Source organism: Sciurus carolinensis, chromosome 14, assembly GCF_902686445.1.
Source record: "Sciurus carolinensis chromosome 14, mSciCar1.2, whole genome shotgun sequence".
NCBI classification, from domain to species: domain Eukaryota; kingdom Metazoa; phylum Chordata; class Mammalia; order Rodentia; family Sciuridae; genus Sciurus; species Sciurus carolinensis.
The window spans coordinates 19,813,435-19,836,603 of NC_062226.1; the positions used below are offsets into that span (position 1 = coordinate 19,813,435).

Below are 23,169 nucleotides of genomic sequence, written 5' to 3' on the forward strand. Positions count from 1 at the left end.
CCATCTTCAGTCACCACCACCAGGTGGCCCCTGAGCACCCCTTGTGGTGTTTTGCCTGCAAAGCTTCCAGCAAACTACAAACAGACAAAACCATTAGAGAGGTGCCTGGAGCATTATGGCTGGTCCCTGTGCCAGGACCGGGCCTGACTCTTTGATGTAAGCTGAAGATAAACCAGGTACAAGCCAGTTAAGATGAAGTCCTTTCGTCCCAACGGATATACACACACTCCTGCTGACCTGAATCGCAGGGATCTTGCTGGTCTCGCTGTTGCCCAGGACAATGCTTCTGTCAGCGAGTCCCGGGTGAACTAAGCTAGGGGCGGGCCCAGACCTGTCTTCCTCTTTCCTTATGCCGTGGTACCTGGAGCCAGTTGTGTACCCTGGGTTGTTCTAGAACAACGGTATCTTGTGTGGAAAAGGAGTGAAGTACTGATACATGATACGGCGTGGATGACCTTAAAGACATCACGCTGAAAGAACACTGTGTCACCAAAGGCCACCTATTGTATGATCCTCTCCACACAAAATAACCAGAGCAAACAAAGTCACAGAGGCAGAAAGTCAGTTGGTGATTCTCCAGGTTCTGTGGAGGCAGGAATAGGAGTAACTGCTAAATAGGTACGGGGTTTCCTTTGGGGCCATGGGAGTCATGGAACTAGGCGGTGGCCGCAGAACACAGAACAACTGTCATTTTGGTAAAGTCTATGTTACATGTATTTTGCCATAAAAATAACAACAAAAAAGAATTGCTTGTGTTAACCTCAGTGTATGTCCTCCCGACGCCTTATGGGCTGGATTGTCTTCCCCGAAAGACATGTTCAAGTCCTAAGCCCCATCAGTACCTGGGAATGTGCTCTTCCTTGGATGTCTTTGTAGACATAATCAAGTTAAGAGGGGATCATTAGGGTGTGCCCAAGTCACACGCCTGGTGTCCTTATGAAAAATGTGAACATGGAGAAACAGGGAGAACACCTCCTGACCTCCAAGGAAAAGACTGGAAGCCAAGGAATGCCTGGGGTACCAAATGCTGGAGGGGAGGTCTGGGGGCAACTCAGCGCCTGGCACATGCGCTGGCCTGGGGTGGGTCCCTCGTACTGCACATACTGATACTAGAGGAGGAGGAGGAGGAAGGCAAACAGGAAGAGGTAGATGGGGGGGGAGGAGCAGGAAAAAGAGACGGAGGAAGAAAAAGAGGAAGAAGAACGAGGAGGAGGAGCATCCTTCCCTAGGGGATTTGGAGACAGCCAGGCCCCGCCGCACTTTGATCTCCCACTTCCGGCCTCCAGAACCGGAAGAGAAGATGCCTGTGGGCTTTAAGCCCCCACGTTGGTGGGACTGGTTACCACACAAGCCGGGCATCCTCTGAGCGTCTGCCCTCCACCACGCGCTGGCAGAAACTGCCCACCCAGCTTTGCAAAGAAGCACGTGACCACAGACCATCGTTCCGTTGCCTCAGTTTTAAATATTTATTTAAAATCCAGAAGGGAAAAAGGAGAGGTGGAACCCACTGGGGTTTTAACGCACTGACATTTGGACAGAGAAAAAAAAAACGAGGACAGCAGATAAACCCAAGATAGAGACAGGGCCGGTGGAGCCTGGCGGCAGGGGGACATGGAGCTCTGAGATGGGGCCCCAGCAGTGACAAAGCTGCCCTTCCCTGGGGCAGCGAGGGATGCGGGGGTGAGGTATTAAATAATGCAAACCAAACCCAATTCCCAAAGAGACACGACTTTAGAAATACACAAAGACCTTCAGAGAAAGTTCCCCCTTCTATAAAAATAATTCCATAGATAAAATAACTTCAACACTCCGATCCAGGCCCTGACTCATTTGCTGATAGGGTCACAGTGAGTGCCACCAGCACGCAGGTGGCCAAGATACCCAGAATTATCCCTTTCTCCCCAGCCTGCATGGACGCCTGGAGCTAATGACGGTGGGTTTCTGCAGGATTTAATAACACTGAACAAGCAAGGATGACGACTGGACTCGGGGACGGGCTCCTGGGAGGGAGAGCCCGGGGACTTCCCCAGCTGTGTGAGATGGTTCGGTATTTACATTCCAAGGCTAGCCCGGCCACGCTGCCCTGGGAACCGGTTTCTTCAAGGTCAAGGCTGCTCCCAGGGCCTCTCTGGGGCAACAACCTCCCTCCAGGACTACGGAAGGTCCCGGCCAGACGCTTTGTACAAGACAGACATTTCCAAGTCCTTAAGTTAAAGGAAATCGCTCTACTTCCGGTTTCTGGTCGGGTTTTTCTTTTTTCGTTTTCTTCTTTTTTCCTCCTTAGCAGATGACCGGACAAGCATAAAGATGATGCTAGGAAAATCGAACAATTCCCCAAACTTTGTCATTTGGAGGAGAGAGAATGATGTGAACCACGTCCCACATCAGAAAGTTTCTTCAAAGTCTGTGGCAAAAATAGTAGCACCTTCAGAATCTTAAATAAGTTTTTTTTTTTTTTTTCCTTTTTTTCCTTAAAAAAAAAAAAAAAAATCACATACACTACGAGAGACGATTGTGAGCACCGGCGATTTCACAGTGGAGGTAGCAACGGCGGGTACCCCAGCCCAAGGATCTCACCTTCCCCACCCCGGCTGCTCCTCCTCACCCTCTCACCTCTTCCCCAGGTGAAAAAATAGTTAACACACCTTCTTTTGGTTTGTTTAAATAATAATAATAATATATATACTTCTTTCTTTCCTTTTCTCCTTTTTCATGTCTCCTTTCTAATATTGCACATCAAAAGCTCCCTGGCGGGGGCCAGCTGACAAGATGCCCCCTTCCCTCGAGTTGGCCTGACGTGGGGCTCTTTGGACTGGAAGCCGGGGAGGGAAGCCGGCAGCCGCAGAGCTGGAGACGGCCCGGGGCTGGCGGGCGTGGGCTCGGCTTGCTCTGCTGGCTCTTTGGTTGGTCTTGGGGGCTGAGCGGTGATCGGCTCTTCCCAAGGACACCCGTGCCCTGCTCCCCGCCTCCCCGGCTACTGAGCAGACAAGATCCAGGGGCCCCCGAGCAGAGCAGAGGGGCTGTCTCCCCTGGGTCACTGCCCCTGGGCGCCCTCCCCTCCCCTCGCCTCTGCCTCCTCCCTCTGCCACGGGGCCAGAGGAGCCAGGAGGCCAGAGGTCAGAGGAAGCACGCGGGTCCAACTTCGAGGCGGTACTGCTTCCCTGATGAGGCAGGAGGGAGGTTGTCCACACTGACGATGGGCAGCTGATGGGGGTCCTGCGTCCGGAAGGTGAAGAGCGTCTGGTGCCAGCGGCCGTCGTGGACCTGTGGGCAGAAGGCAGGGCGTACAGGGACCCGAGTGCTTCCCCTCGCGCTGGGGCGCATCCTCCCGGGTCTTCCCCCAGCTCCGGGGGCGCCCTGCTACCTCACAATAGCAATGACCTCTATTTACACACTTACATTGCTCCTGTTTTTTATTCTCATGAACACCCCGGAACTAAACCGTTCTGGATTGTTTCCCTACGGAAAAGTCTAGAAGGAAAACTGCCTGACCAAAGAATGGGTACCTATGTACAGTTTGAGATATATATTGGATATACATTTATACACACCAGCTTTCTGGAAAGTTCTACCAATGTCGTTTCTCCAATCTGTCCACCCAGGAGTGCTGGTTCCCCCACATCCCCACCCTGACTGTGTATTATCGGTTTTGTTTCACCTCGTAAAACTGGTTTTTTACCTTTGGATAACTTTCTGTCTCCCCCTCCCCCGACAATCCAGCAGGTTTGGAGCATTTTTTAAATGACCGAAACTATTCAGAGAAGAAATGAGTCCGGCAAGGGTGGGACGGGAGAAATATGTCCTCTTTCCAGAAGCCTTGCAAGTAAGACAGGCTTAGAGTTAAGCCAGCGCAGGATGGAGCTCACCAGGGAAATGGGTCAGCGTGCAGAACGCTGGCCTTCCTTATCCCACGTCATGAACACGCTGCCCCGTGTTACCGGCTAAAAGATGGAGGTCTAAAGTCCACCTCTGTTTTTGTGCTTAGGGTCAGATTGCATTGTTTTTATACGGAAATGCCAGTGTCTTAACGCCATTTATCAGAAAGGCCAAGCTTTCCCCATTCATCATCTCGCAAGGCCGACTTTGTGACACATCATGTCCACACACAAGCCCCAAAGAGAATTTCACTGGAATCATCAGTGGGGGGGGACACAAAGGCATCTTGCAGGCAAGCATCTGATCTATTAGTCTGCGTAATTGTTAGCAGCCCAGATCTCCCCTTAGAAGGTGCCCAGAGGAAAGGGAATAAAAACAACTTATGAAATTGCTCTAATAAAAGCAGTACATGAAAATAAGTTATACATAGCATGCTGCTGTGGTACAAGATTGTTAGACATAAAAAATAATTTTTTTCAAGCAAGTTTCCCCCCGTCCCCACGCAGAGTCCAGGATGGGCTCCAGTGATTACCTTACAGCCGTCCACGGACACCTCCGGCCTGAACTGGCCCCCAGCTTCAAAGATCTGCCCGTTCCAGGCCCGGAAGCGCACGGCCTGCTTGGCTGGGGTGCGCCCCGAGGTCTCCTGCCACACGGTCATGTTCAGGCAGTGGATGGTGATGTGCTGGGTCACCTCGGAGCTCAGCAGGTGCAGGAAGTTCATCTGGACCCGGCTGACGGCAAACTCCACCTGCGGGGGAGACGGGTCGTGAGGGTGGGGTGCAGCTGTCTGCAGCCCTCAGAGCTCCAGCCTCTCTCTGGAGAGGACAAGGATGAGCCCTTTCCTGGTCCGTGTTCCCCAATCCAAATGGATCCCACTTGGAAGACGGGGAAACTGAGGTCTGTGTGAGCTGGTGCCACAGCCCCTTGGCTGCATAAGGAGAAAAGGCTGCCTGAAGCCAGAGCAGGAGGATCTTGCCCAAGACGGAGAGGCATCTGGCCAGCAGAGGAAATGACAAGTGCTTTCTGAAGCCTACGTCCTGAGAGGCTGTGCGGGTGTGGGTGCTGCGGCCAAAGGCAGAGCCAAGAGCATCGGGGTAGGACTTGCAGCCTTCGCAGGCACCACTGAAATCCAGGGTCTTTCCCTGTGCTGTAGTTTAGGGAAGTGTTCCCCAGAGGCCGTCGGGTTGAAGGCTTGGCCACCAACCATCGGGAAGTGGTGGAACCTTTGAGAAGTGAAGGCTAGTGGAAGAGAGGCAGGTCACTGGGGCTGCCCTTGAAGGGGCTATTGGAACATGATCCCTTCTTGTCTCATTTTGCTTCCCAGTCATCCCGAGGAGAGCAGCTCTGCTCCCACCATGATGCCCTGCTCCACCACAGGCCCAAAGACAATGGGGCTAACCTACCACAGACTGAAACTCTGATCCTGTGAGTCAAAATAAGTCTTTCTCCTTATAAGTTGTGTACCTCAGGTATTTTGTTACAGTAACACAAAGCTGACTAACACACGTGCCATGCTTTCTGATGAGAACAGCAAATGCAAACAGGCAGTCACCTTGCCAACTCCGGCCTTACCCCTCTGCAGGGCAGGCTTGCCATGCAGCCCCTTAATCTCTGAGTCACAGGGGAGAGCCATCTGCAGTAGCCACTATGGCCTTGCTGGCCTGTGAGCTCTGGCTGCAGGGGCAGCAGCAAGTCTGGCTTCCTCACACCCAGCACCCTCACACCTTCCTCACACCCAGGGTCTGGCACCTGTTGGGACTTAAGGATGACTTGTTGACCTGCTGACTGATACACTGCATCCCCTCGAGATTCTCAAACTCCAGGGGTGGCACGATCAGCAGGTCGCACCTTTGAGAGCTTCCCAGGGGGTGGGGCTGGTGGGATAGGATGCAAAGGGCCCTGGGGGCCCAATCCCCTGCAGCCAGAGCAGCTTCTCACTGTGCCATGAATCACCCCCAAATGTGGAAGGCTGCAGACCCACAAACTGCAGAGGGGAACCCTGGGAAGGGAGGGTGGTCACTCCGTACCACCTAAAAAGCTCATTCCCAAAAACAGGCATGTGGCAAGCAGGCATTGAGCAGGAGTTCACGAGTGCATGTGCCTGGGAGGAATGTTCCAGAAGAGCATCACACTTATTTGCTTCATGCTGATTGCTCATGGTTCTGAGCCAGGCCCCGTGTGGCTGGTGGACTGCTCTGCTTCACAGAGAGGCAGAGGAGTGGACGTGGAGGAACCTCTCCAGAATCCCAGTGGGAGAGGACTGGGAAACCAGGCTGCTGTAACCCATCCCCAATGCACAGAGGAGGAAACTGAGTCTCAGAAAGAGGAGGTCTTTCTCAGGGCCATGCGGCAAGATGGGCAGGGCTCAGAACAGCACTTGGGTTGGCTGTGGCCCAGGGCAGGGCGGGGGCAGGGAGGGCCAGCCTGGGGCAGGGATGGGCACCTTGGAGGCCGTGATGGGCTTCAGACACGTCTGTCCACCGTGTGTGAAGTTGCAGGAGACTTCAATGGTGTCAGAGGAGCAGCCGAGATTCGGATCCACCCAGTAGGTGCCTGCAGACAGCGCGGGATGGGGGCGATGTACGGACCTGGGGAGGAGCCCAGCTCTGGTTCTGCAGAAGACTCTGCACCTGTGACCCACTGAGCCCCACTTGGGCATAAAGTCAGGGTGAGCTGAGCAGAAAAGGGATTCCCCACGCCCCAGGGAAGGTCCCATGTGGAGCGCTTCCTATGTTGCCACTGGGGTGTGTCCATCTTACAGAGGAGGTGAAGCCACATGTCCCAGGAGTGGGGGGTCATCTGTTGATAGCTTCCTCTGAGGCCCAGGCTCCTCCCAGGCCTTCCCAGGCAGCCAAAGGCTCAGCACAAAAGTGGGACACAGGCCACCCAGCCCCAGCTTCCCGTACAGAGGGGAGGGGACTCAGGTGATGCCACGGTGGGCCCCGGCACAAAGACGGGAGTTGAGGGAGGTGTAGACAGAAGGCGGAACCCCTGGCTCACCCGGGAAGCCCTCCTGGGACTGGGTTTTTTCTGCCAGAGCTCTTATCTCATTGCACTGAAATGGGTGTCCCCAGCTTGTGGGATCTGTGGCTCTGGAACAGTGGGACCATTCTGCTGTGTACCCCACAAAACCCTAGACCATGAAGTACAGGCCTGGCATACTGAGCTCAGCAACTGAGTAAGTGACTGTCCATCTGTCTGTCTCCTCAAGGACAGAAACTTGGCCCAGACGTGCCGAGAATCAAGTGCCCCATCTGCCCCAGCTCCTCCTGGAACTGCCTCACCCCAGTGCCACCAGCCAGGGCAGGAAGCCTCTTGAGCCCCCGCAGCTGCTCTCACCATCCGCCATCTTCTGCTCACAGTCCATGAGGTCCCGGCAGACCCGGGCGGGGTTCTCCTTGGTGCCCAGGGGTGTCTTAATGCTCTGGATGAGGTTGCTGAGGTAGTGTAAGGTTTTGAAGATCTCCCCTCCCTGGTCCAGCACCAGCCGGTCTGGATAGCTGTAGCCCTGTCACAGGAGAGGCATGGCCATTGGTCCCTCAAGTCCTGACCCAGCCTAAGGTCCTGCACCTGCGACCTCACGTCCTCACTAACTAGGAGAGCGCTGAGCTCCCAGGCTCGTGGCTGGGCCAGGCTGGGTCTCTTTCCATTTCATAAAGAAATGGGGCCAGGGATGAGTGGCAGGGAGGGGACGGGGCTGCCACCTGGGCTCAGATTTGAGCAGCACAGGAGATTCCCTGTTCTCCAGCACAGGAAGTGCAGAGCCCCAGGAGGAAGGAGGCAGGCGCACGGGACACTGGGGCACAGCCTGTGAGGGAGAGTCCGTGGAGGAGGAGCTGCCGACATGGGGGCTCCCATGCCCTGCGAGGCTCCCCTGGGTGGGAGCAGGAGCTCCTGGGAGGCACTGAGACACAGAACTGAGCCAACAGACACGAGTGCCCCGGGGGGAGGACTGCAGCTCGGAGATCTCCAGTGGGGGGCAGGGGTGGTCGGAGTGCTGGGGAGCAGGGCCTTCGGGTGGCCCTGAGCAGCCCGAAGCCGCTGCATGACCTCCAGCCAGATTCCAGAGTCACAGACCAGAGCTCAGTGAGACTTCTGCACTGGACCTGGCCGAGGTCATGTGTGTGTGTGTGTGCATGCACGTGGACGTGCACACGTGTGCATGTCAGTGTGCAGGTGAGTGTGCATGTGTGCATGTGGCTGGGCACGTGTACATGCATGCAGGTGTGTGGGTGTGTATGCATATGGATGTGCATGCATGTGGCTGAATGTGCATGTGCGTGTGCATACATATGTGCATGCATGCATGTGTGTGCATACATATGGATGTGCATGTGTGCACATGTGTGTGCAGTGTGCAAGCATGTAGGTGTGCATGCAGGTGTGGGTGTGCATGTGTGTGTGCACATGGGCATGTGGGTGTGCACATGCAAGCATGCATGTGGGTGTGCATGTGAGTACTAAGTGTGCACATGTATGTGTGCAGGTGTATGGGTGTGCATATGCGTGGTGTGAGACTGGCAGCTGCCTGCCCAGCCTGGGTCTTGTGTGTGGGCACAAACCACCTCCCGAGCCTCCTCTACAGTGGGTGGCGGGCAGGAGACCGTGCTCTAGCCAATGCAATGGCAACAAGGCAACGTGGACCGCACAAAGTCCTGACCCTGGTCTCCTGCAGTCCTCTGTGCTCTCTTCTTCTGGCCAGGCCTCCCCTGGCATGGGACAACCTTTGGGGATCGTGGATGGGGAGGAAGAGAGCAGAATCCCTGGCAGACAACCTAGGCCTGTCATTACCAAGCCAACAGCCTTTATGTGCACCAGAAATACACTCCCACGGTTTTCTGCGGCCACTGATCTGCTGTGCGTGGGCACGTGTGGAGGTGCTGCGTGTGCAGCCATTCCGTGACACCGTTAAGGGCGGCTACAGGCCAGCTGTCTCCCTGGGAGTGGTGCACCTGACCTCCGGAGGGGAGGGAAACTCTCCTTCTCTACCCCACTGAAAATCTGTCTCTCTCTCCACTGACCTCCCTGGGTGGATGGCAGGGGCTCATCCATGCTCTGTCCCCTGGATGGTGAGCCCAGCAATTGGCACAGGGAACAGACAGAAATGCTGTCTGGAGAGTGATTGGGGGCAGAGAGCCCCCATCAGGGCAGGGGGGCAAGGCTACAAGGGGCTCCCAACACGGGGTGGGGCAGGGGACCTGAGGCCCTCCTCAGCCTGGACCTTGGGCCAGGGTCTCAGCAAAGCCAAGCCCAGGGGCTGACTGTGAGCTTCCTGCTCCAGGAAGATCCCCGGGCAAACCATGGGAAGCTCAGTGCCCTGGGCCTAGGCGAGCATCTCTCCCTGCCTCAGGCCAGCAAGCACTTCGGGACCTCAGAGGCCTCTGGAGAAAACACAGGGCAAGAGGCTGCTTCTGGTCTAGCCCTGCCCTGCCCGGGCTGTGCTGGCCGTGGGACCTTGGACGTGCTGAGCCCTCGGAGCCCCAGGAAGAGCCTCCATCTGGGATCGTGAGCTGTCATCAGGACAGGACTGACACTCTCGGTGCAGGCCAGGTGGAGGGCACTGATCACACAAGGGACATGAGTGACGCTTCTCCCAGGACTGGATACCATGTGGGCAGAGCTCCCGGAGGTACCTCTGGTCTGAGCGCTCCATTAGTGTCCATCCACGTCTGGAAAGCTGCCCCAAGGTCATCTTGTTGCTGTGCAAGGAAAAGACAAGGTGTATATCCTGGTCCCCCCAGGCTCAGAAAGTGCCCCAGGACCCGAGTGCCCACTCCCCCACCCCACCTTGTCTGGCGGGATCTTGGCTAAATCACATGCTCCGCAGAACCCCTTCCTCCTGTGCAGAGTGGAAGCCAGCTCTGCCACTTCCCTCCTCCAGGCACTTCAATGGCTCCCCACTGCCCTCAGGACCAAGCTGAAACTTCTCCACACGGGTGAGGGCGTGGTCTACAGCCTTGTCCCTCCTCGTCCCCTCGCATGCACTGGGCACACTCGGAGCTTCTAAGTTCCTAAATGCCATGCTCTCTCTAGCGCTCCCTTTGCCTGGAAATCTTCCCTTTCTCCAGCTTTCGGGCTATCTCCTGTACCACTGCTCTCAACCGGGGTGAGGACGCTCCTGAGGGGCAGTTAGCAATACCTGGGGACATTCTGAATGGGAACAACTAGGGAAGGGGCACCACTTGCATCTTAAGGTCAAAGGCCAGGAAGTCCGCTCAGCATCCCATGAGGCCCAGAAGGAAGCCAATATCAGCAGTGCAAACCCCACGGGAGTTGGCGGGTGTTGGCAGGTGTCGGCGGGGCCGGGAGGCCTCTCCGATGTTCCTGGCTCCAGGCCGCTGAGGCCCCTGTCCCTACGTCCAGGTCCCTGTGTCTGGCTGTCCTGTACCACTCTCAGGAGCCTCCAGCCCTGCCCCTGGGGCTCCGCAGAGGCAGTCACAGCTGTGCCAGAGGACAAGGGCAGCGAGTGAAGCCCGGGAGCTGGAGGGACGCCTCAGGTTGCAACCAGCCTGCCACTGCTGTCCATGTCCCCGGGGCCAGCTGCTAGCTGCCCTTGGCCTCGGTTCTCTCATCCTGAAAATGGGCCCGACACCAAGATCCCTCACAGAACTGAGCAGCCGAACACAGGAGTGCGTGCACGGAGAGCTCTCCTCCGTGTCCAGCACCTGACCAGCCCTCGACAGACTTTAGCTGTGGTTCCAAAAATTCAAAATCCTCTTCTTTTCCATACTTTAGGAGGAAAGGCTTTTTCTTGGCCCCCTTGCCTCCCCAGGAGCTGTCTCCTGTGGCCGAGAGGGACCCAGGGAGGCTGGGGAGGAGAAGCCAGGGCTGCCTGCCATTTCTGTTTTTGTGGACAGTGGATGGAGGGGCGGTGAGAAACTGGGAGGAGCAGAGAAGCTGAGGGACTAGTGGCCCCAGGTGCCATCTCTGCCTGGTCTTCCTGTGGCCATGCCCAGGCTGCGGTCAAGGCCTGATCCAGAGGTCAATCAGCACAGTGGTAAAGTGGGGACACATCTGTCCCTGGGGGCAGTGAGGCCATGATCTCAAAAGGGGTGTGATACCCCGTGAGTGGCAAGGGGCCCCGTCTGTCTGCTTTTCTGTCCCTCTTCAGACTCAGAATCTGAGGCAGAGAGACCCCTAGCAGTCAGCCCATCCGTGTGGAGAGTACAGACAGGACCCGGAGCAGCAGCTGGGCAGGACTCTGAGCTCACGGTCCCCGGATATGCGTGCAGCCGGGAGGACACTCAGCTTTCCTGACTCCTGGCCCAGGCCTTCCTCGGGTTCTAGGGTCCAGGACTCCAGCATAAGGAACCAAAGGACATGGGCATCCCTGGGTCCAGCTTAGGACTCTAGCCACTGTGGCCAGAGAAGACTCAGTTCCCTCCCCTTCACCTCCCAGGCCTTACCCCAGAGAACCAAAGAGAATATTCTCCAACTTACAAACTGGATAGGGCGCCCTGGAGGTCCCTGCAAAAGAAGAGGGTAGGTCAGTACTGGACAGCCCGGTGCTGAGGTCGGGGCTAACAGAAGTTAGTGGGCAGTGGGGCGGGTGAGGACCCACCAAGCTGGTCTCCATTTTCCTGGAGGCCTGGATGACCCCCCACCCCCAGGCTGGTCTACACTGTCCCAGAAGTCTGTGGCTGCAAGAAGCATGTGTGTCCTGTGAGCCTCAGGGTCAAGGTTAGTCTGCGGACGAAGCCTTGGTCTCTTTCAGAGAGACCTCACCTACCACCCAGGAAGCCCACGGTGGTCCCGGCTAAGACACCAAGTTACCTACCGGTGGGCCAGGCCGCCCTCTTGGGCCGGGAGGACCCTGGAGGAAGAGAACAGTTAGCCTCGGTCAGCAAGGGCCTTCCTCCTCCCCACCCCAGGTTCTCGGCAGGCAGACCAGAGACCCAAGGGCCGTGGTTCCCCTGGTGTGACCGGGTGTGGGGGCTATGAGTGAGATCCAGAGAGAAAGGGCAGCCGAGGACGACGGTCGTCACAGAGAGGAGACCCAGAGCGCCCGCCACTCCCCGCCCTCCGCCCGCAGCCAAGCCCACTCACCCTCGGACCCTGTAGTCCCTGGAGGGAGACAGAATGGGGGAGAGAGAGTTAGGAGCCAGGGGCCGAGCTGGGGCCCACCCTGAGCCCCTCGCCCCTCCACTCACCCAGTCCCCTCGACTGCCTTTGTCGCCCTTCGGACCCTGCAACAAACCAGAGCCCAGGGAGACGGGGTCAGGGGGGAAGTCCAGCTCCCGGATGGGTCACTGAGACTCAGGCGAGCCGTCTTCCACCCCAGCCCCTGCACGTACCGGGAGTCCTGACGGTCCCAGGATTCCGAGGGGCCCAATGATGCCCTCCTTTCCCTAAGGGAGACAGAGAGGCTGAGCATCCTTGTTCCAGGCCTGGAAGAGTCCCAGGGACAGAGGGTGCGGGGCCGCCTGCGTGTCCCCAGGGACGGGAGGGAGACCTCCTCGAGCAGAGGCAGCGCTCCCGAGCTCCTCCTGCACACAGCCCCTTCTGTCGGCCCCAGGGTGGGGAGGAGGAGGAGGAGGAGGAGGAGGAGGAGGGGGGGGAGGAGGAGGGAAGGGCGGCGGCTGGTTGGTGGAAGGAGCAGGAGGAGGACGTGTGCCCGTCAGCTGGCGGCTGGCCGGCCTGGGGCTGGACCAGAGGGAGGGGCCTCACCATCAAGCCAGGAGGGCCCCGAGGGCCCTGGATGCCTTTGAAGCCGATGTCTCCCGGGGGGCCCTGAGGGAAGCAGAGGAAGGGCAGTTGGAGCCTGGGCAGCCCAGAGTGGGGCCCTTGCAGCTCCCTTGCCACTGGGGTCCGGGCCCCAGGAGGAGGGTGGTACAAGCCCATGGTCACTGTGCAGGTGCCAGCTGCGTGCCTGGTGGTGGAGTGGCGTGTGCCTCTGGCCTGAGTTTTTGCATCCAGCCTGGACTCACCCTTCCCACTTTACAGATCGGGAAAGCAAGGTTCAGTGAGACTAAGCCACGAGCCTGAGGCACGGAGCAGGTGAACTGCGGAGCTGGCCCGGGGCCCAGGTGTGCCGCAACAGCAGCGGGCGTGAGGATGCTCGTGGGAGCGGCTGGCCGTGTCCCCACATTGTCATGACGCCCACATTGTGAGCACTCCTCAATATTGTGGAGTGAATAAATGAATGAATGAGTGGGTGCAGGACCCCACAGGAGCGGGAGGAGTGGGGGTCCGTACCTTGGGTCCAAAGAGGCCGGACACTCCTGGGAAGCCCATCTCTCCAGTGTCACCCTGTGGGGAGAGCAGAACAGGACTAGGGTGCTGGCCGGTCACCTAGGACCCAGGGACCAATGGAGGAGCGTGAACAGCTCACACACTAGATGCCAGCCTGGGTGCTGAGGGGTCAGGAGGCTGTGTCCTGCGCCAGGCAAGCAGGGAATCCATGGGGAAAGCCCTGCGTCACGTCGTTCCTGTCCTGGTCCTCACGTAAGAGTGGAAGGACCCACGGAACCTCACCCATCCCAAGAGCTCAGTGAGGACAAGATCCCCTAAAAGTCAGCAGCACTTGGTGCCAGCTGCTTTGACGTTCCCACATCCACCCAAGAAGACACCAGAGGCCCTGTTTACAAGGACAGAACTGAGACTCAGAGGCGCAGGAACGTGCTCACAGTCACATGGATACTGTGCCACGGGGGGCGCTGGATTCAGACTGGGCGTGAGCAATTCCAGAGGCCCTGGTGCCTTCTCCCCTCGCCCTGACTCCCCATCTCCACAGGGTCAGATGACAACCAGTGAGGGGCACGTGGGGACAGGGTATGTTATGGTTTGGATGTGGGGTGCCCCACAAAAGCTCCCGTGTGAGACAGTGCAGGAAGGTTCAGAGGAGAAATGACTGGCTTGTGAGTCTTAACCCAATCCGTAACCTCCGATGGGTTAACCGACTGGTCACTCTGTGGTAGGTGTGGCTGGAGGAGGTGGGAATTGGGGCGTAGCTATGGGGTATCTATTTTGCATGTGGAGAGTGGAGACTCTCTCTGCCCACTGATTATTATGATGTGAGATGCTTCCCTCCAACATCCTCTCCCACCATGATGTTCAGCCTCACCTTGAGCTCTGAGGAATGTAGCCAGCCTTCTATGAACTAAGACCTCTGAAACCCTGAGCCCTCAAATAAAACCTTCCTCTGTTACAGCTGTGCCGGTCAGGTCATTTAGTCACAGTAGCGAAAAGCTGACTAAAACAGGGTAGAATAACATATTCTATTTGCTTACCCTATAGCTGTCCTATGCCTCTGCCACACTGTCCTGATTACTATAGCTCTGTCATAAGTTTTGAATTGGCAAGTGTGAGTCTTACTACTTTGATCTTTTCCAGATAAGAATCTATAGCACTTTAGCAGATTTTGATAGGGATTGAATTGAATTTGGGGGCCAGTTTGTGGGAAGTGTTGCACCATCTTAGCAATATTGTCTTCTGATCCATGAACATGGGATATCTTCTCACTTATTCAGATTTTTCTTCAATATTTTTCAACACTGTCTTGATTGTGTTCAATCCATAGACCAATATGAGAAAAATGGACATCTTAACAATATTGAGTCTTTTAACCCATGGACACTATGTAGGTATATGTGTATTCTTTAATTTTTCTTAGCAATGTTTTATAGTTTTCAGTATACATATCTTGCACCCTGGTATTAGATGTACCTCTAGGCATTTCATATTTTTATGCTATTATAAATGGTATTACTTTCTAAATTTCAATTTCTGGTTGCTTGTTGCTAGAAACTGCTATCTGGTTGTTTATTGTACAGAAATACATTTTATTGGTGCATATTGATCAGTTTCCTGTGATCTTACTAAACTTACTTATTCCAATAGCTTTCTTATAGATTTCATTTGATTTTCTCCATAGAAATCATTTCATTCTACAAGGAAAATTTCACCAGTTCCTTTTTTTATTTTTTATTTTGCGGTGCTGGGGATTGAACCCAGGGCCTTGTGTTTGCAAGGCAAGCACTCTACCAACTGAGCTATATCCCCAGCCCTCACTTCTTCCTTTTTTATACGGATGCCTTTTATTTCTTTTTCTTGCCTTACTACGCTGACTAGAAATGCCAGTATGACATTAGATAGAAGTGGTGGCTTGTTTCTGCTCTTTAATCAATCACTACTCCATATGACACTAACTGGGGTTTTCAAGGATGTTCTTTATCAAGTTGAAGAAGTTCCTCCTATAACTAGTTTATTGAGAGTTTTTGCTAGAAATGAAGTTGGATTTTTATTAAATGTTTTTCCTGCATCTACTGAGATGATCGAATGGCTTTTCTGTTTTAGTTTGTTAAATATGGTGGATACTATTGACTTATTTTCAAATGTAATACCATCCTTGCATTCCTGGGATAAATTCCAATTGGTCCTCTTGCACTGCCCTTTTTATATAATCTTAGATTCATTTTGTTAACATTATATTGAGAATTGCTGTGCCTATATTTTTGAGGTGTACTGGTCTGTAGTTTTCTTGTAATGTTTTTGGTTTGAACAACAGTTAATACTGGCTCATGGAATAAGCTGGTTCATGGAAATAAACTCACTTTCTGAATGAGTTTAGGTAGAATGGGTATTAACTGTTCCATAAATATTTAGTAAAACTCACCAGAGTTTTATTTGTGGAAAACTTTCAAACTAACTTATTTGACTTCTTTAAGAGATACGTGACTGCTTAGGTTGTCAATTTCTTCTTGAATGAGCTGCTAGTTTATCTTTGAAGAAACTGGTCCATTTCACCTGAGAGTTTTTTTGGCATAATGTTGTTCACAATATTCCCTTATTATTCTTTTAATATCTGTAGTATCTTTAAGGATAGCAATCATCTCTCTTATTCTGATACTAGTAATGTATGTATTCTCTCTCTCTCTCTCGCTCTCTTTTCCTGAGAAGTCTGGCTAGAAGTTTATCAGTTTTATTGACTTTCTCAAAAAATCAACTTCCCATTTTTCTTATTGTTTTCCTGGTTTTTATTTCTGCTCTTTATTATTTTCTTTCTTCTGCTTACTTGGTTTCTAATTTTTTTCCCTAGTTTCTTATGATGGAATCTGAGGCATTGATTTGAAAGCCTTCTCCATTCCTAACTGTATTTTTGCTTTCATAAAATGTTAATTTCCCTTTTGATTTCCTCTTTGATTCATGGATCATTTGGATGTTCTTTACATAGTTTCCAAACATTTGGAGATTTTTCAGGTATCTGTTATTGATTTTTCACTTCATCATGGTATAAGAAAATTCTTTGTGTGAAATGAATCTTTTTGACTTTTTAAGGCTGGTTTTTATAGGCTCACAATATGTTCTGTCTTGGCAAATGTTCTGTGTGCACTTGCAAAGAATGCCTATCTTGCTGGTATTTGGTGCATTGGTGCAGTGTTCTATTAGATTGCATCGGCCAATACTGTTGTTGGAGTTTACTACACCCTTACTGATTTTCTGACTATTTACTCTGTTCGTGATTAAGAGAAATATATAGAAATCTTCGACTGTAATTGTGGATCTATTTCCCATTATAGTTCTATCAGTTTTTGCTTAATGTATTAAACAAAATACAAGAAGATCTATTATTAGGTGTATAAACATTTAGGATTTCTATACCACCTTGACAAATTGACCCCTTGATCACTATGAAATGACCTTCTTCTTTACTGTTAATAATCATTGCTCCAAAATTCATTTTATCTGATGTTAAAATAGCTTCTCTAGCTTCCTTTTTTTAAAATAGTTTTTTGGATATCGATTGACCTTTATTTCCTTCATTTATTTATATGCAGATGGAACCCAGTGCCTCACATGTGCTAGGCAAATTCTCTACCACTGAGCCACAGCTCAGCCCCTGGTTTTCTTTTGACAAGTGTTAGCACAGTGTATTTTTATTCTGCATCATGACTTTAGATTATTTGTGTCTTTACATTCATAGGTCTTTACGTTCTTGTAGCAGTACATAATTGGGCCTTGGTTTTGCATCCAATTAAATTAAACACCTGTTTTTAACTGGGGTATTAGGGTCAGTTGCTATGTGTTTTCAAGGTCCCCTGTCTATTCTTCATGCGTTTCCCCCTCTTTGTCCAGGCAGGGTAAGGTACGGGAAGAGCACTGTCCTGGGAGTCCGCCGAGCCCTGGTGCTGGTTGCGATCCCCTCTCCTCATTCTGGAAAGCACAGCGCGGCACCTCCACCTCCTGCCCACCACCCAGCTCAGGGAGGCTCATGGTATTTGGTGGCCAGGGAGAGTATATCTCTGCCTTTGCCAACAAGTAGACAGGTGGCTTCTTGGCCTATGTGTACATGGATGAACACATGTGTCTGTGTGTGTGTGCATGAGTGTGCGGGCATGTGTGTGCCCTCCGACCCACTCACCGGCTGGCCTTTGGATCCTGGCTCCCCCTGCTTCCCAGGAAGCCCCGTTCCGCCCTCAGTTCCTCGCTTGCCAGGGGGACCCAGCTGCCCAGGTAACCCATTTTCACCCTAAAAGAAACACACCAAAGTTTCCAGTCACAGGGGGAAGTGACTCCAGGGGAGGGCTTAGGAGAACAGCAATTCCACAGGCCCCTTGCCATCTCGGGGCAGTGGGGTGACGGAGGGAGGCTGGGGAGGATGGGGCCACTCTGAGGAAGCCTCCTTCCTTCCTCTGGCTTCCCTCTCTTCTGCACTGCCCCTCCTCTCCCCAGCATGCCACAAGCCCCACCTCCAAGACCCGCCACAGTCCCTCCACCTACCACACCCCCTCCTCTTCTTTTCTCTGTCAAATCTCACTGGGCTAAAGCCATCTGTCCCTCTGCCTGCTGTCCTCTCAGGGGGTTCCAACCATTCCCGACCAGATCTCAAGCTCAGAGAGGGTGAGAGCTGTGTCTGGGTCCCTGGACTTAATCTTCCCCTCAGGCTCTGGGCTCAGCCTGATTCACAGCAGCCTGCCAGCCAGAGAAGCTTTCTAAGGATGCCCGCAGCATCCCAGAGGCTGTTCCACAAGGACCCACAAGAGGGCGCCCGCGGACAACTCAGCTACAGTGGCCATTTCCAGGGCCCCCCAGGGGGCAGTATTTATAGCTCCACGGATGAGCCACCCTTTAAGTCTGGGTCAAGACTGGGACGGGGCCCCAGAGAAAGGTCACGACATGGATTTCATTTTCACACAGGCCCTGGTAATCTACGAATCGGTACAGCCAGGCAGAAAGGGCAGAGAGCAGGTAAGTGGGTTAGAAGCACCTGACCTTGAATCCCGGGGGTCCCTGTGCTCCAGGCAAGCCGGCCACACCGGGATTTCCTCTCCTCCCAGCAGGGCCCACAGGGCCAGGGTCCCCGTCATCTCCCTGCTCACCCTGCAAAGAAAGTAGGCAAGGGAGGGTCTCCTGGGTTTCAGGAAACAGACAGCCCGGAGCCTGGGGGGGCCAGAGTGGGAGGGAGGTCACTCCTGCCTGTGTGAGACGGCTGACCAGCAGGGCCTGCAGCAGCTGAGGACTGCAGCACAGGCAGGGCGAGACCCCGAGAAGGTCCGTGCTCCCAGGCCCCAAGGGATGTGGCTGCGCCCACACCGAAGCATGCGGGAACTTCTGCCCCACCCCCGGCTCCCTACGGCTCCCTGGCCCGTGGCATGTGGAAGTCCCCCCTCCACACCTTTCTCACGTGGGGACACCATCTGCTCACCTGCGGTCCTGCTCGGCCGTCCCTGCCAGGAAGTCCATCTGGTCCAGCAACACCCTCCGGGCCCTGTCTTCCCACCACGCCCCGAGGCCCCGGCAGCCCCTGCAGCCCCTGGGGGTACACAGAAGGCGGTGAACGCTCCCCTGCGGGGCCCAGGGACCCGGGAGGCAGCGGCAGCCACAGGGACTCACCTGGATCCCCCTGCGACCTGGGGCCCCGGCCTTGCCCGGCTTTCCCTTCGGGCCCTGAAAGAGCAGAAGTGCGGGTGACAGGTCAGGCCACCCGCAGGAGGGCGCTCTGCAGGGAGGTGCCCGAAGATGGGGCCACAGCGCGCTCCCAGGTCCACGGTGCCCCACATGCTGGCCCCAGGGCCAGCTGCCTCGGGTCAGCCTGTGCTGTCCCCTGCTGCTCTGGCCCCCTGGCTGCTGAGCTCTGGGCATTGTCCTCATCTGGTGAGAGCAGGACCGGGGCTGGCTGGGCCACGGATGGGGAGTGTGGCTCTCCCGAGCAGGTGTGGGTGGATGGGCCGGCTGGAGGGCGTTTACTGGCCCAACCTTAGTGCTTCGAGGGGCCCTGGTCCAAGGCGGGGGTCCTCGTCCCTCTCCTGCTCCCCTCCCCGAGAGTGCCTGTCCACAGTGTGGTAAGGCCGTCAGAGAGGCCATTGTGGCTCCCGACTGCCCTGAGGTCAAGTCCCCCTGGCTGACCCGAGACAGGAGGCGCTTTCCAGGGCCCATTCCACAGGCTACGGGGCGCAGGGGCGAGGTCTGCTTCCAGGCCTGCCTCTGGCTGCTGTGTGACCGGGCCAGGCTCTCCCTTCTCTGGGCCTCCGTCTCCCTTCTCACCTCTTCGCCTTTTGATCCTCTGGGTCCCGGCCGCCCCCGGGGTCCCGGATGCCCCTGCAAACCAAGGGGAGATGACGCAAGGCAGCCCCAGGACTCTCTCCCGGGGAGGGTGGCCAGTCTCCGCCTGGAGGGGGAGGGGCGGGGAGGGGTTTGGGGGTGCAGGCTCTGGGGGTGCCCCCAGGGTCAAGCAGGAGAAGCCAGGATGGACTGTCCCCGCGGCCCCTGCAGGAGGCTCCCCTAAGCGTAAGGGCCCCCGCTCTTCCATCCCCACTGCTCCCCCCGCCTCAGGGCAGGAGGGGAGCCAACAGCAAGCACCACTCACGGGTTGGCCCTGCTGGCCGGGCTTTCCACGGAGGCCTTGAACACCCTCCTGTCCCTGGAAGCCAAGGAGAGACAGGTGAGGGACCCACCTGGGAGGGGCTGGGAGCCAGGGTGGGAACTGGGAGCCCAGGACCTTCCTAGCCATGTGTCACTGTCCCTCCCTGAGTCCCAGCTCCCCTGTCTGCAGAACCGGCGAGACAGTGACCCTCAGGGGGGCGAGAGCCCGGTGGCTCAATGGTTGCCACGGCTCCTGCTGGGGAAGCTGCTCCCAGCCACACCAAGGAAACCGAGGCCCTTGGAGGGAAGGGACTGCGCAGGACCACGCGGTGAGGGGACTGCCCACAGGCACGGACTCTCCCTCTGACCCCTCTTCTCTGTCCCTCAGCAAAGGCCAGGGCCCCTCCCTGGCAGTGTAAGTCCTGGCCTCTTAAAGGGATTTCGCTTCCATCTGGGCACTGGCCACAGAGGGAAGGACCTGTGTCCTGAAGAGGTGGCCTCACGGTCCTGCCTGCAGGTAGGGCTCTGGTACTTACAGGGTATCCTGGGTCCCCAGGCTCACCACGGTCTCCTCGGTCACCCACAGGGCCCTGAATGACGAGGATAATAGCAACATAAAGGCCACAGCCTCAGCTCTGCTCAGCCTGCCCCTGCCCCACAGCGGGAGGCTGGGGCCCCACCGGGAACCCCATCCGCTGCGGCCGGGAGGGAGGGAGGGGCCTTACCCGATCTCCAGGCGGCCCAGGGGGCCCCTCGGCCTTGCCGTCCTCACCCTGCTCACCCTGCGGACACAGAACCAGCTTTAGGCTGAGTCACCGTCCTGGGGACTCTGGGGACTCAGGGCAGCAGAGGCAGAGACACGAAAGCGTGCCTCAGGCAGACCCGGGGGTGCGACCTGGACCTGGGAGCATGGACCGCACCGGGTGCCCAGCCGGGCCCTGCGGAGGCAGGTGGCACGAGGCCCCTTCCCGGCGAGGCTCAGGGCCAGCCTGGGAGCCTTCGGCTCGCCCTGCGGACTTGGCTCTTCTCAGCTGGGGAAGGGCCGAGCGGGGTGAAGGGAGAATGGTAATGCGGGGCTGCTGTGCTGGCGGGCACTGCCCTGGGTCACCGGAGCTCAGGACAGCCCTGTCACTCCTCCTGTTTTGCAGAGGGCGGGGGCGCGGGGGGCCATGGGAGCGCTCAGCTGCTCCGTCCTCAGCGGAAGAGACCCTTTCTCTGATCCTGGCTGCTCCTGGAGACACCGCAGCTGACCAACTGTAGTCCTGTCCCTTGTCAGCATGGACAGGGGACAAGAACCTCCAAGAGGCCTGTGAGGAGGTGTCACCCCTCAGCCCTGCTGCCTGCCCGTGGACTCTAGATGGCTGTCCAGATCCCTAATGTTGATAATAGCAACAGCGGTGACCGCCAAGGACAGACTGGGGAGGAGCAGAGTAGCGCTGTGACCCTTGGCCATGGTGGACCCAGAGGCCCTGGGCCAGCTGCACCCTCTTGCCAGCCACAAGGAAGGCACAGGGCAGAATCAGGGCTCTGAGACTCGACCCCCAGACAACTGCTGTCACCCCCCCTGGGGACCCTGAGCCCCCTCCTTGTCCACGGGGATTGCAAGGAGCTTGAGAGGTGGGCAAGGGGGAAAGGGGCCCTGGCAGGCCATGTCCTGGCCAGTGAGCAGAGGCCCGGGCTCCGTGGCTCCTGTGGCCAGTGGCTGAAGCAGGAGGGACTTGCCTGAGGCCAAGACCCAGTGGCCTGGGGAGTGGGGATTCCCTCTCCTTCCCGCCCACTCTGGCTGGCTGGCCCGGTACTCGGTCCCTCTGTGGAAGGCGACCTGGTGGGTGGGCTTGGGCAAGGGGCCCGTGTGCACCCGGCGTGTGCTATAACCCGGCACTTCCTGGGGCTCGTGCCACACAGCTCCTCACAGGATCTACGTGACAGTCCCCTGCTGCTGGGGCTGCTGCCTGCACTTGACAGAAAGGGAAGCCGAGGCCCAGGGAAGGGAGGTCCTGCCAGGGCCGCCGAGAAGCAGGGCCACACCAGGCCCTGCAGGTCTGCCCTGCGCCCGGAAGCCCATGGGCCTCGGCAGCCTCTTCACAGACACGTGTCGCATGGGGTCTTCAAGCAGTGGCTTGGCTCATCACAGGGGACCACGTGGGGCTATGGGAGCAGGGCCGGCTGGGCCTGCCACCTTTGCAGTACCCATCCTAAGCCAGCCTCTGGGCGTCACAGAAGCTCAGTTTCCCCACCTGTCATGCAGGACAATGACGTCCTCACACGAGGGTCACAGGAGAAACTCCGGGAGAGGGCACTGCTCCGGCCCTGGGCCTCGGGGGTCTCCTACTCTCTGGCCTGTGATCGGCCATGCATCAGGTGACTGCACCCCCATGCCACACGCGGGCACTCCCATAGCCCATGGACCGCGGGGCCCATAAGATGAGCTCACTTAATGATGTCATCGCCGTCGGGGACCTCAGTACGCTCTGTGATGGTGCTACCTTGATGAGATTGCCTAACCCCAGGACCCCTGAGGCTGGGGTTCTGCGTGGCAGCTCCTGCTCAGGCCTGGCGCGCCCCAGGTTGGACGGCCGGAGGAGCAAACGAACAGCACTGTGCCTCGTGAGTCAGGAGATGCGGCAGCCTGTCTGCGTCCTCCGCTGCCCTGCGCCCGGAGTGGGACCCACTGGACAGATGGGACATGGAGGCTCAGGCGACCTCAGGGACCCACCGACGCCCTGGCAGACTCCGAGCAGATGTGCCGTAGGGTCCCCTTCTGCAGCCACAGGGAAGGCTTCTGTGGCTGCAGAGGCCCAGAGTGGAGGCCCCTGTGGGGGACACAGGCTCGTCCTGGGGTCAGGGTCTATGTTAACCCCTTCTGCGCCGGCCCTGGCAGGTGCTGAGGGCCGAGGGAGGGGCAGGGGACTGAAGGGCGCCTCCTGCAGTCCACTCAGGCCTGCACTCCTAAGCAGCCACACAGCCGCCAGGCCGGCGTGGCGCCCATACTGCGACTTGGTGGGGAGCTGACTCAGCAAACGAAAGGAGGGCTGGGGAGGCTGGGAGGCTGGGGAGGCTGGGAGGCTGGCACCAAGGGGCCAGTGGCCAGCCAGGCAATCACAGGGACGAGGGGAGGGAGGAGGGATTCAGAGACTCGACTCCAGGCCAGCAGGGTGCTGCCTTGGACCACGACACAGGGTCCATGCAGTGCACTTGCTGGCCGGCCATCTCCCCACCACCGGGTCCCTGGCCAGCAAGGTGCCTTCGGCAATTCCTCTCCCGCCTGAGCCCAAGCCTGCAGCCCAGGGTGAGGGATGGACCAGCTTCCCCTCGGCATGGCGTTCCGTCTTCACCCCTGCCCCTCCGTGCTCAGCACAGGCCTCTCTCCCTCTGGGTGGTCCCAGCTCTGTGGGAGGCTGTGGTGCCCACGGCACGGTGGAGGGGGTGGCCAGCCTCGGTCACCTCATGGCTGACGTCATGCTTCTGCCTGACCCTCACCCCAGCAGG

At 56.5% G+C, this 23,169-nt stretch overlaps 1 protein-coding gene across 4 annotated transcripts in view; it reads right to left on the bottom strand.

Annotated features, from left to right (window-relative positions):
• Window positions 1-1,448: 1,448 nt before the first annotated feature.
• Col27a1 (collagen type XXVII alpha 1 chain) overlaps window positions 1,449-23,169 on the bottom strand; it is a 127,612-nt gene continuing 105,891 nt past the window's right edge. For 3 of the 4 annotated variants that reach the window (XM_047524083.1, XM_047524084.1, XM_047524082.1), the window contains 20 exons: window positions 20,406-20,462; window positions 20,217-20,270; window positions 19,685-19,738; window positions 19,363-19,416; window positions 18,712-18,765; window positions 18,524-18,631; window positions 18,091-18,198; window positions 17,240-17,347; window positions 13,075-13,128; window positions 12,547-12,609; window positions 12,174-12,227; window positions 12,030-12,065; window positions 11,926-11,943; window positions 11,657-11,692; window positions 11,320-11,346; window positions 9,513-9,578; window positions 7,219-7,387; window positions 6,323-6,432; window positions 4,409-4,627; window positions 1,449-3,264 (listed from right to left, as the gene is read on the bottom strand). In XM_047524083.1, the coding sequence (XP_047380039.1) occupies window positions 3,118-3,264; window positions 4,409-4,627; window positions 6,323-6,432; window positions 7,219-7,387; window positions 9,513-9,578; window positions 11,320-11,346; window positions 11,657-11,692; window positions 11,926-11,943; window positions 12,030-12,065; window positions 12,174-12,227; window positions 12,547-12,609; window positions 13,075-13,128; window positions 17,240-17,347; window positions 18,091-18,198; window positions 18,524-18,631; window positions 18,712-18,765; window positions 19,363-19,416; window positions 19,685-19,738; window positions 20,217-20,270; window positions 20,406-20,462 (1,596 nt within the window). In that variant the 3' untranslated portion in view covers window positions 1,449-3,117. Of the gene's footprint in view, window positions 3,265-4,408; window positions 4,628-6,322; window positions 6,468-7,218; window positions 7,388-9,512; window positions 9,579-11,319; window positions 11,347-11,656; window positions 11,693-11,925; window positions 11,944-12,029; window positions 12,066-12,173; window positions 12,228-12,546; window positions 12,610-13,074; window positions 13,129-17,239; window positions 17,348-18,090; window positions 18,199-18,523; window positions 18,632-18,711; window positions 18,766-19,362; window positions 19,417-19,684; window positions 19,739-20,216; window positions 20,271-20,405; window positions 20,463-23,169 lie in introns of those variants that run through there. The other variant, XM_047524086.1, reaches the window with a different exon arrangement.